The 13,010-nt window shown below is 41.7% G+C and overlaps 1 protein-coding gene across 1 annotated transcript; it reads left to right on the top strand.

Annotated features, from left to right (window-relative positions):
- The first annotated feature begins 6,128 nt into the window (after positions 1-6,128).
- LOC120654436 lies at positions 6,129-10,694 on the top strand. The gene is made up of 2 exons (XM_039931973.1): positions 6,129-9,471; positions 10,465-10,694. The coding sequence occupies exons 1-2, from the start codon at positions 6,129-6,131 to the stop codon at positions 10,692-10,694; spliced, it is 3,573 nt and encodes a 1,190-aa protein (XP_039787907.1).
- Positions 10,695-13,010: the final 2,316 nt, after the last annotated feature.

Raw genomic sequence — 13,010 nt, 5'->3', positions numbered from 1 at the left:
CAGAAGTCCTATTTACCGGACATATGGCCTCCTAGTGGTTTCGTTTTTTTTACTCATTTTTGATATTACTAATATATTAACTGTGTGTTGCTACGGGTAATATATATATCTATATAATTCATATAAAGACCGTGTTGTGATTGTACGAGATATTGATTGTCCGTATTTCGATTGGATTCTAATTGATTTGTTCGAGTTGCGATTAGGATTCAGATTGATTTGTCCTGACTCCGATTAAAATTTCGATTGACAGACCAAGAAAATATTGATTGCTTTAGAAATAGTAGTGTGCCCATGTGTTGCTAAGTCTTATAAATATATTGATTAAGAGTAGTATGTGTCCGTTGAGGACTTTAGTTTTTTTCTATTTTACTCGCCAAACGCTAATTCTAAGCAGTCCGGAAACCTTAACTCAACAAATGGTCACCTAGATTTTGATTAAAACTTCGATTGACGGACTAAAGAAACAATTCTTCATCAGCTCCTATATATGTTGTATAAAGGATCAAGCACACCTACAAATTAGGAATGATTTAAAATTTTACTTTGAAAATCCATTTATTTCCGGAATGCTAAAACGGGACGGAAACCTTGGAATACATGGAGATGAAAGCTGCATTACAAAGATAGTGAGAAACTATCTAAAGCATGAAATGGTAACTTTATCTCTTTACAATGGACATGTTCTAGGTTTGATAGATTTTTGGTATGTAGTTGTATATGTCTGCGACTAACTTAATGTCTTGATTGTTAGGTTTTAATTCCAATAAATATCAAAGACACACATTGGTATTTAGCTGTTGTTAATGCACAAAAGCGTGAGATACAAGTACTCGACTCGTTGTGTTGGGAGTTCAACCGAGCTGATCTCACTGCTACGGTTAGTTACTATATATAGCATCATAACCCTTTATGTAAGATGTTCTAAATTGATCCTCACCTATATCTTTACTGCATTGTTACTAATATCAATAATTTATAGTTGCAAGGACTACAATACCATTTGGACATTATTGAAAAACAGCCAAACTTGATTAGCCACAAATGGAAAGACCTCCAGGTTACTACATGGACAATCACGGAACAACTACAAGCACCAATGCAAAAGGATAGGTATGTTACAATAACTATGTTGACATACAAAGATTATTATTTGTTATATATATTATTTGGAGTACTCACCATTCTATAACAACACAGCTCATCTTGTGGTCTATTTATGCTCAAGTTTATGGAATACTGGACTGGAGAGACTCTATCTCATCCTATTACACAGGTTTATATGCTTCTTATATTATGGGAAATAATATGGAGTTAATGAAATGTTAATGTTTTATGTGTCCTAATGCTGACAACTATGATGCAGGAAGATATCATTCAATTTAGGTACAAATTACCCGGAATACTATTATGTTGGAAAACAAATACAGGAGTAATTACTCAGCATTTTGATCAAATTCATGGTACTGAAGCTAATTTGAGAAGTCAAGATTGTAAAAAAGAACCCAAAACATCAGAATCAATATCAGAGGAAACAAAATACAAGTCACTGCCTTTGCGTGATCATGTTGACCAGCTTTCTGGCCGAATCCTACTCCATCTGGCCCAATTCTACTCCAACACCGAACGGGGTCTTTATTAAACAAAGCACCGAACGGGCCAAAAACATAAGAGGGCAGCAAGCTCTAGGCGCCGCCCCCGAGCCAGTCCCGGTCCTGACGTGCCCGCCGCGGTCGCCGTGAGCTGCGAGTAATACAAATTTGACTCAGACCATATGAGACCGTTATTTTTTTTTTGCTCTTTCACTATGTATACAAATTGTGTCATGACCACGTGAGGTATTGATTGTCCGGATTCCGACTGAGATTTAGATTGATTTGTTCGGTTCCGAATAGAATTCCAATTGATCTGCAGATTGAGCGAGGGCAGGCCTATCACACCAATCATCCGCAATTGCGATGAACAGGACCACCGTGTTCCTTTTTATCTTCATAGCAAACAAAATCTGACGACAACAGCCTGGATGAAAGCCTAGTCGCCGCAATGCTTGGCGGAGTACCTGTACGCACGGGAGAAGCCTGTCAGAGTAATAGGAGAGATTTTTTCATTGGCATTTTTATAGCCCCAGCCTTTCCCAAAGATATTTCTCACAAAAGGTCCTTTCAGTAGGCAATAAGGATGTGAAATAAAATACAAAATTACAATGCAGTCATTCCGATAGGGTTATACTCTATACACAATGTATCTTTCTGAAAAAAGCTCAAAATAGCATACAAAGATTAAATTTGTGATTGATCCATGCGTATTTTTATATGTGCTTGGTTTAACCTAAAAGTCCTGCTAATAAGATAGCTTCTTATTTGTATTTTGCATCCATCGGTTCACATATTGGGTCCCTATATGGAATTTCCAAATAACTTTGCGACATGAATCTATTCACACTTTTGTGGTGCATCCTTGGGTATCTCATTTCATTATCACATCTAAATTTGAACTAGAACTGACACATATTTCTTGCAGATGGCTTCTTCGAACGGATATGAGAAACACACTCAAATGAATGACCAAAGCACCACCACCAACACAAGTAATATTAATCAATTATCTTCTATAAATGTTTATTCCACCTCATATTGCAACTAAAAATGAATAATACTATTTTTCAGATGACGACAACATTAGCAATGATAGTGGGCCCATGATATCCGGTGACCAACCATCACTCACAGATCCTAAAGAACGTAAGAGGATGCGAGAAAGAGATCGGTATGCAAAACTATCTGACCATGAAACAAAAAGTTAATAGTATTATATAGGTATATTATATTATTATCCGTAGCAACGCACGGACACTAATATAAGAAGCATATAAACCTGTGTAATAGGATGAGATAGAGTCTCTCCAGTCCAGTATTCCATAAACTTGAGCATAAATAGACCACAAGATGAACTCAGCTTTATTGCCATGCGGGCTAAGCATCTTGACGTGAGCACCAAGAGCTCGGTGCGGCGGCCATATTCGAGTCTGACTCAGCCAAGTCTCAGCGCGAGGACGGACGAAAAATTGGAGTAGGCAGAAGGCGTGAAGGATTCGAAGGATTCCTTCCTATTGCGGGGAGGTGTTTTTTTTTTTGCCCACATGTCATTGAGAGATGATGGACCAAAAGTCAACATACCGCAGAAACGGTCCGCTCTTTATAGATATACTAGTATAATGCCCGTGTGTTGCCATGGTTAATATTTTTATTTAAATATAGTTGCTGTAAATTTGTTGCTTGTCTCGAAGAGTTAGAAAAAGTAATGATAGACATACATAATATTTCATCCTAAAACTAAATTTGTATATGAACTTATGGTCACTTAGGTTTATCTGTAACCCATAAGTACTTGCCTCAGTCTAGTAAATTTTGACACTAAACGGACATATGAAAATATCCTAGAAAAAACTTTTAAATACGTTGTCATTTACTTCAAGGACAAATCCATATGCTATGTGAATTAATTTTATAGCTCTCTGTTTTTTTTAAAATAGTCTAATACCTGCATACCACAAATTTGAAAGAAAAGACATCGATTACTGGTAACTCGTGGCGTTGAAAACTTTGCCTCCAAGAAAAAATAACACTTGAAAACCTGAGGGTTATATATATAAGACAGAGGCAAAAAAATAAAGAAAATGATAACTACCGTTTTGGCTTTAGGCCGAGATAATACTGTATTTAATCTAGACTTTCTATGGGCATCGTTTCCATACCTTGTCATGTTCTGCTGCCGGTGGATTAAAAGCTGGACAAGCAGTAACCACGGTGAACTCCGCCGCAACCAACGAGCTGAGAGCCAATTGCCAGTTGCCATAGGCCCATCTGCTCTCGCCACCGCGCCGGAGGGCACTGTCACGCAGTGAGGAAAAGAGAGGGGTATGCGTTCAAGGTGTCAAGCACTCAAGCGACGATAATGCGAGGGGCGCCGCGCCTAGGTGCCCAGTTGCCAGCGAGGGCGCGAGCCCGATTCACGAGGTTGAGGACTCGTATCCAGCTACGTCTCATGGTTTTACCAAAGCATATAAACGCTTTTGTACCATTATATTCTGATGATTTTAAGATTCGGATCACAACGTACACCGGTCCCAATTCTACCAGGGAGCAATTGCGATCGGATTGTGATAGCCTGAAAAATCAATGGGGCGGAAAACGGACGACGGACGAAACCACGGACGGCAGAACACACGAAGGATTGGTTTTTCTTCCTTTAGAAATAGGTATAGATATAGATAAGCAATTATGTCCGTGCGTTACTACGGACAAAGTTACTATAACTATCGGATACGTATTGGTGTCACTGTGTTAATTTGTATGAATCTATGTGATCGAGTCGTGAACGGAGAGGGGTGGTCCGACTCGCATACGGGATGGACTAAGACCCCACCTGTCAATAACACAGGCGGACCAAACCAACTGATGAGGACATCACTCCTATGGATATACAAGAGGTTCCTCCGCTGGACATTCAAACCATTCAAGGTCTAATCACAAGAGCTCGCGCGCGACAATTAAATTTAGAGGTGAGCTCGCTCCTAAGCGTTTCTATTAATAATTGTGAGAATTGTTTGCTACCTAATTTTTACAATGTGATTAGGAACCAAGGAGAGGGCCAGAGAACACATGGAGAGGAGCATGGAGGCGTGGAGGAACAGCAAGAGCCGCCAAGCCACATGGAGGCCCAATACAATTTAATTTCGAGTCCACATCGGAGTCCAGGAGCAGCCTGACGTAAATTGGACGCCCAAGCCACATCCGAAGTCCGATTTCGACGATCCACATATGGATGGAAAGCTAATTTCATGGAGCTTCTATTGGCGTTGGTTTCAGGCCCAAACTCATTCTGAGTCGTCGGGAATTGTCCGAGGAAGTTGGCGTCCAGAATCTATTCCGGTGCTGCGACATCGTAATTTGGCCTTTGGACCGTGTATCTTCGTTGAGCCCATTAGGGGCGCGTCCAGGGGGGAGCCACGCCCCTAACCCCTATATTTCAGTAGCCGCCGCCCTCATTAGGGTTCGGGTTTTGCTTAGATTCATTCTGTCAAGAACAGTTGTCGCCGTTCATCGGTTTGTGAAACCTCAACTCGTGAGATTAATCATTCATCTGCAGAGTCACTTCATTTGAGCTGCGTTTCTTTCGAGTTCTTGCTTGTTTTTTTTTCATTGTGCCTGTTTTGCCGCTGCAATTTTTCTTTTCAGATTGTTTTTCTGAATTTTGGTCCCTCGCCGTGTCGTTGTGTTTGCCGTGTCTAGATCTTGTTCTAGGATCTTAGTGTCGATTGCCTGCTTGCTGATTTGCTGGTGCATGTATTTTGGTGCAAGCGGTAAGTTGTAAAAGAAGTTGGCAAGTTTAGTCATCGTGGAAGAGAAAGAGTCGTCTTGTAGTTCTGTTCCTAATTTTAGGTGAGTAAAAAAAGAAAAGGAAAGACTGCTGCGTGGGAAAAAAGGAAAAGAAAATTTGGCATGTGACGAATGAAATATTAGTTTCCTTGTATCTCTAGTAGTCGCCTGGTCCTTTTTGTGTTCAGATTAGAAAACATGCAGGTGTATCGCCTCGAATTCCTTTGACTGCGATCAAGTTTGAGTTGATCTCTGTATTGCGGCACTTTCTGAGAGAAAAGAGTAAAAGGCAGAGGTGCTGAAAAAAAAGTCGCACAAAAAAAGAAGGAAAGAAAAAAGGAATAGAAAAAAAGCAAGGAAAAAGAAAGAGAAAAAAAATTCAGAAGTGCTTGCATCCTTTGAGTCTTGGTGCTGAGTTATATTATTGCTTGCTTGAACTAGGTCCGAGACAAGTTTAGGCCGGCGACATAGACTAGCTTGGGACTAATTTTCAGCTTTGCAATTTCTGAATTGAATTATTGCTATTCCTTGCTACCATATTTTAAGCCTCCCAAGCTCCACATATATACTTCAGATTGGTACAGCAAAAAGATCCATGCAATCCTGGTACCCTCTTCTCACAGGTTTTCACCATCTACCGGTTGTACCATCCCACTGCTTGTGTTGGTAAGAACTTGGTAAGACGCGTGTGAGGGTGTGATTCCACCAACAAACCCACCTATTTCATAGGGTCTTTTTGTTTCACTAACCATGCCGGACGACAAGCCTGTTTTGTCTGGTGAATTGCAGGCCATGAAGGACGAACTCAAGGAGTTTTTTGCTAAGGAGATAAACAAGGTGGCGCAAGACGTCCAAGCGGCCAATCATACGATTGAGGGTGTGAACAAACGCCTCTCTACACTGACCGACAGGGTTCAACATCTTGAAGTCAACCCTTCCAAGAACAAAGACGATGATGATGACTGGCTAGAGGACGATGATGAAATCATTTTTAGGTCTGATGGCGAGCCTGATATGGCTAAGACTCGTGCGGAGAAGGTCCGTCGTCAATATCTTCGCAAGAATAAAACAGGTATGGGAGGAACCAAACATCGGCGCACTAGAAGTAATGATGATCTTTATGCCAAAGTCAAATTTACCATACCTTCTTTCCATGGTCGTTATGATGCAGAGGAATACTTAGATTGGGAGATGACTGTTGAACAAAAATTTGCTTCCCATCTTGTTCCTGACCAACATAGGGTTAGACAAGCCACTATTGAATTTAAAGATTTTGCTATAATCTGGTGGCAAGACTGTGCTCAATTAAATATACAACCTGATTCATGGGACGCGCTTAAGATAGCAATGCGTGATCGTTTTGTTCCTGCATCTTATAAGCGTGATATGCGTAAGAAATTACAACGTTTAGATCAGAGTGATATGTCTGTTCAGGAGTATTATGCAGAGCTTCAAAAGGGCATGGTTCGATGTGGTGTAGTTGAGGATGCTGAGGATAAAGTGTATCGCTTTTATGGTGGTTTGAAACGTGAAATTCATGACATTGTTGACTATAAATCTTTTACTACCACCAACCAGTTGTTCCAGCTTGCTATGCTTGCAGAAAAAGAATTGCAGGGACGACAACAACAGCAGCAGCAACCACCTCAGAGCAGGAGCACCACCAACAGATCCTACATGCCCAAGTCTTTTACTCCCAAAGGTGCTTCCACGGCGGTGTCACCAGCTCCAGCGACCACGCCTGCCGATGGTAAGCCTCGTGTGCAGGAACCGACCAAGAGTGCCTCACCAGCAGCGCGCTCTTCCTTTGGCATTCAGTGCCATCGCTATCAGGGCTTTGGCCATGTGATTGGAGAATGCCCAAGCAAGCGGACATACATTGCCACTGATGATGGTGGCTACATCAGTACTTCGGATGCTGAGGACGATACTGAGGATGACCCACCTTCTAATGTGGGTCTTTCATTGAGTGTGGGTGATGCGGGCTCTCAGCAGATTTGTATTGTCCACCATGTTCTCAGTACACAATTGGGACAAGCAGACAAGATGCAACGCCATAATTTGTTCCAGATTTTATTTGTGATCAACGATCAGCGTGCACGTGTCATCATTGATGGAGGCAGCTGCAACAACCTGGTTAGTGCTGTTTTGGTCCAGAAGTTGGGTTTGGCCACTCGCCCTCATAAACATCCTTACCATGTTCAGTGGCTAAACGACTCGGGTAAGGTTAAGGTAAATCAAACTGCACGGGTGCATTTTTCTCTTGGTCCATATTCTGATTATGCAGATTGTGATGTGGTACCCATGGATGCATGTTCGCTTTTGTTGGGTCGTCCATGGGAATTTGATAATGATGATGTCCACCATGGTAGAAGTAACACATACACACTTATGTATAAGGGCCAGAAAATCACTTTGCACCCAATGACCCCTGCTGAAATTGTACAAACTGATAAAGAACGACTTGCTTCACCTGATGTTTCTGCTCCAGTTGCAACCCAGCCCGCTATTAAATTGAAAAATCATAATATGCTTGTAACCAAATCTGATCTATATGATATGGATGCTTCTACTGTGTGCTATGCTTTGATATGTAAGGATGCTTTATTTCCTATTCGTGATATAGCTAGCACTTTGCCTCTTGCGGTCGCTGACATTTTGCAGGCATATGAGGATGTGTTTCCAAATGAGCTCCCACCGGGGTTGCCACCTTTGAGAGGTATTGAGCACCAAGTTGATTTGATTCCGGGAGCGTCTTTGCCCAACCGAGCAGCATACAGGACCAATCCCGAGGAGACTAAAGAGATTCAGCGAGAAGTCCAAGAGCTTTTGGACTGCGGTTATGTGCGTGAGAGCCTTAGTCCTTGTTCTGTACCTGTGCTTTTGGTTCCTAAGAAAGATGGTACATGGCGCATGTTTGTAGATTGTAGAGCCATTAACAACATAACTATTCGATACCGTCATCCTATACCTCGGTTAGATGATATGCTTGATGAGTTAAGTGGCGCTATATTTTTTACAAAGATTGATTTGCGTAGTGGATACCACCAGATTCGCATGAAGTTGGGTGATGAATGGAAAACTGCTTTTAAGACAAAATTTGGTTTATATGAGTGGTTAGTGATGCCTTTTGGTTTAACTAATGCACCTAGCACTTTCATGCGTTTGATGAATGAGGTTTTACGTGTTTTCATTGGTAAATTTGTGGTGGTTTATTTTGATGATATCTTGATATATAGCAAGTCACATGAGGAACATTTGGATCATCTACGTGCTGTTTTTGACGCCTTGAGAGCGGCGAGCTTGTATGCTAACCTTGAGAAGTGCATTTTTTGCACCGATCGAGTTGCTTTTCTTGGCTATGTTGTGACTCCTCAGGGCATTGAAGTGGATGGTGCAAAGATTGATGCCATTAGGAGCTGGCCTACCCCTCAGACTATTACACAGGTGCGAAGTTTTCTTGGTCTTGCAGGGTTCTATCAGCATTTTGTGAGAGATTTCAGCACCATTGACGCCCCACTACATGAGTTGACGAAGAAAGGTGTTTCTTTCCATTGGGGCCCAGCACAAGATCAAGCTTTTAATACTTTGAAAGAGCGGCTTACTTCGGCGCCTTTGCTGCAACTTCCTGACTTTGGTAAGACTTTTGAGCTTGAATGTGATGCCAGTGGCGTTGGCATTGGTGGCTTGTTGATGCAAGGAGGTAAACATGTTGCTTATTTTAGTGAGAAATTGAATGGGCCTACTCTGAATTATTCCACGTATGATAAAGAATTTTATGCTCTTGTTCGTTCTCTAGAGACGTGGCAACATTATTTATGGCCTAAGGAATTCATTATTCATTCTGATCATGAATCACTTAAGTACCTTCACATGCAAAATAAACTGAACCGTAGACATGCCAAGTGGGTTGAATTTATTGAATCTTTTCCATACATCATTAAACACAAGAAAGGGAAAGATAATGTTATTGCTGATGCCTTGTCTCGTCGTTACACCATGTTGTCTCAACTTGATTGTCGCATTTTTGGACATGAGTCGATTAAGGGACAGTATGAACTTGATGCTGCTTTTAAAGATGTGATCCTGAATTGTAAAGAGGGTCGTGCTTGGAATAAATATATGCTGAATGATGGGTATTTGTTTAGAGCTAACCGCCTATGCATTCCAGTTGGATCCGTTCGTCTTCTCTTGTTGCAGGAAGCACATGGTGGAGGTTTGATGGGCCACTTTGGTGCCACAAAGACGTTGGATGTGTTGGCCAACCATTTCTTTTGGCCACAGATGAGGCGAGATGTTCAGAGGTTCGTGAGTCGCTGCACTACATGTCAAAAGGCTAAGTCACACTTGAATCCACATGGTTTGTATATGTCTCAACCTGTTCCTTCTATTCCTTGGGCGGATATTTCTATGGATTTTGTGTTAGGATTGCCTAGGACTAAGAGGGGGAGAGATAGCGTTTTTGTTGTGGTGGATCGGTTTTCTAAAATGGCACATTTTATACCATGTCATAAAAGTGATGATGCTGTTCATATTACTGACCTCTTTTTCCAAGAGATTGTACGCTTGCATGGTATGTCTTCTACTATTGTTTCAGATCGTGATGCGAAGTTTTCGAGTCACTTCTGGCGTACTTTGTGGAACAAGTTGGGTACAAAATTGTTATTTTCTACCACTTGTCATCCGCAAACTGATAGACAAATGGAGGTGGTGAACCGTACCTTGGGGACCATATTGAGGGCTGTTTTAAATAAGAATTTGAAGATGTGGGAAGAATGCTTGCCTCATGTGGAGTTTGCATACAATCGGGCAACACATTCTACCACCAAGGTAAGTCCTTTTCAGGTAGTGTATGGTTTTAACCCCCGCGCCCTTATTGATATTTTACCTTTGCCTACTAGTGAGCGAATTCATAGTGAGGCTAAAGAACGTACTGAGTTTATATTGAAAATACATGAAACCACTAAGTAAAATATTGAAAAGATGACTGAAAAATATAGAGTTGCTGGAAGCAAAGGTAAGAAAGAATTAAAGCTTGAACCGGGTGATCTAGTGTGGTTGCACTTTAGAAAAGAATGTTTTCCAGATTTGAGGAAGTCTAAGTTAATGCCAAGAGCTGATGGTCCATTCAAAATACTTGAGAAAATTAATGATAATGCATACAAACTTGAGTTGCCTCCGGAGTTCGGGGTTAGTCCCACCTTTAACATTTCAGATTTGAAGCCTTACTTGAGAGAAGAGGATGTGCTGGAGTCGAGGACGACTCCGATTCAAGAGGGGGAGAATGATGAGGACATCACTCCTATGGATATATAAGAGGTTCCTCCGCTGGACATTCAAACCATTCAAGGTCCAATCACAAGAGCTCGCGCGCGACAATTAAATTTAGAGGTGAGCTCGCTCCTAAGCGTTTCTATTAATAATTGTGAGAAAGGTTTGCTAACTAATTTTTATAATGTGATTAGGAACCAAAGAGAGGGCCAGGGAACACATGGAGAGGACCATGGAGGCGTGGAGGAACAACAAGGGCTGCCAAGCCACATGGAGGCCCAATACAATTTAACTTCGAGTCCACCTCGGAGTCCAGGAGCAGCCTGACGTAAATTGGACGCCCAGGCCACATCCGAAGTCCGATTTCGACGATCCACATATGGATGGAAAGCTAATTTCATGGAGCTTATATTGGAGTTGGTTTCAGGCCTAAACTCATTCTAAGTCGTCGGGAATTGTCCGAGGAAGTTGGCATCCAGAATCTGTTCCGGTGCTGCGACATCGTAATTTGGCATTTGGGCCGTGTATCTTCGTTGAGCCCATTAGGGGCGTGTCCAGGGGGGAGCCATGCCCCTAACCCCTATATTTCAGTAGCCGCCGCCCTCATTAGGGTTCGGTTTTTTTTAGATTCATTCTGTCAAGAACAGTTGTCGCCGTTCATCGGTTTGTGAAACCCCAACTCGTGAGATTAATCATTCATCTGCAGAGTCACTTCATTTGAGCTGCGTTTCTTTCGAGTTGTTGCTTATGTTCTTCGTTGCGCTTGCAGGGATTAGCCTTCTTGGCGAGGTCAACCGGGTTGTGACACGGTTGATAACCAGAGGAGTTGTGGTGCTAAGATTGCTGGATTCGGGTCTTAGGATCTGAAGCCGGATCGGTGTGTCTCGCTCCGCCTACAACGAGAGTTATCCAGAACCTGACGAAAGATCGGGAACCCATGTCCCCATCACCAACGTACCAAACTAAAAATTTGGGTGGAAACCTTACTCGCTTTAGTAATATAGCATATATATAAGTGCCCGTGCATTGCTACGGGTAATATAAATTCTACCTAGAGTTATATGGATCCACCAATTTTATACTCTTTCACTACATGTACAAGTTGTGACATGACCACACAAGTTATTGATTATCCAGGTTTTGATTGTGATTCAGATTGATTTATTTGTGTTCTAATTAGGATTCCTATTGAGTTATTCAGGTTCCGATTAGAATTCGGATTAACGGAGCGTAGAATCATTACTTGCTTTAGAAATAGTAGAGATATGAAAATAAGCTTAAAATACATGTACGTTGCTATAGATGAATGTTACTTGTTACATTGGACACATACTAAGTGATATTGTAGTGGTAAATGTGATTAACTAAAAATGTGATCTGAACAATCGCCACCGCCTCTTTACTCTCCACTATTCTCTGCTGCGCAACTATGTTGTCGTTTATTTACAAGACCACTCAATATTGTTTATAATTTTTATGTTAATAATTGATAAGGATTAGAGTACATGACTATATGAGATGTACGACGTGGCTTTGATGTCTTGATGGACCGATGATAGAAACTTTGTCTTATTTTATTGAAAAGTGGTCTAGTTCATTTGTATCATGTTTATGAAGTAAATTACTTTCAGTTTATTTGGTTCGTAATTAAGGTTCATTTCTTAAACTTATGTAACTTAGCATTAACGCGTATAATTCCAAATATATCCTCAATTCCTTATTTACTCCACCTGACGAACGGCCGCCGCTGGTTCGCTGCACAACGTAAACACCTCCTCTTTCTTCTCCTATCGAAACGAAGCATGTACTGCCTTTCAGGAATTGAATAATTTACAATTGTACCAGTAATTGTCCAATTTTGAGGACTTCAAAGCTCAGTAGCAAATTAAATTTTGTAAGGGAATTAAGCGTAAATGACATTAATATAGTTACTTAGCCAGCCACCTGGGACCGACACCGACCAGAGCAAGATTTTACATACAACTTGGAGTCTCTTTCTTTCTGCAGAAACATCACAAATCTTTACAGGCCATGATCTGTCAAGGCCTACAGGCCGCTCCATAGTTGTTACTGGGCAGGGTCCAGCGTCCCAATGGCCATAGTTTGTTACTGGAAAGGTTCATGACGCGGATCAAGGTGAAGGACAACATGACTGGGAGGATGTACGATGGCCTGCGTGAAGGGAAGTCGGAGACGAGCAGATACGTGTAAAAGCAGCAGAACTGCATCAGATGGTTCCTTCCAGGCGATGAATCAGCAACAAGAGCGCAGTCCCGGGCCATGGTCTCATACAGGGTCCTGATCAGGGATTCTTGCGCTGGGCTCGGCCGCGGCGTGGGATTACAAACGTGTTGCAATTAA

The sequence above is a fragment of the Panicum virgatum genome, chromosome 1K (assembly GCF_016808335.1).
Source record: "Panicum virgatum strain AP13 chromosome 1K, P.virgatum_v5, whole genome shotgun sequence".
In the NCBI taxonomy this organism is placed as follows: Eukaryota; Viridiplantae; Streptophyta; class Magnoliopsida; order Poales; family Poaceae; genus Panicum; species Panicum virgatum.
The sequence above is the reverse complement of the archived record's forward strand: the minus strand, read 5'-3'. Positions and strand labels throughout refer to the sequence as shown.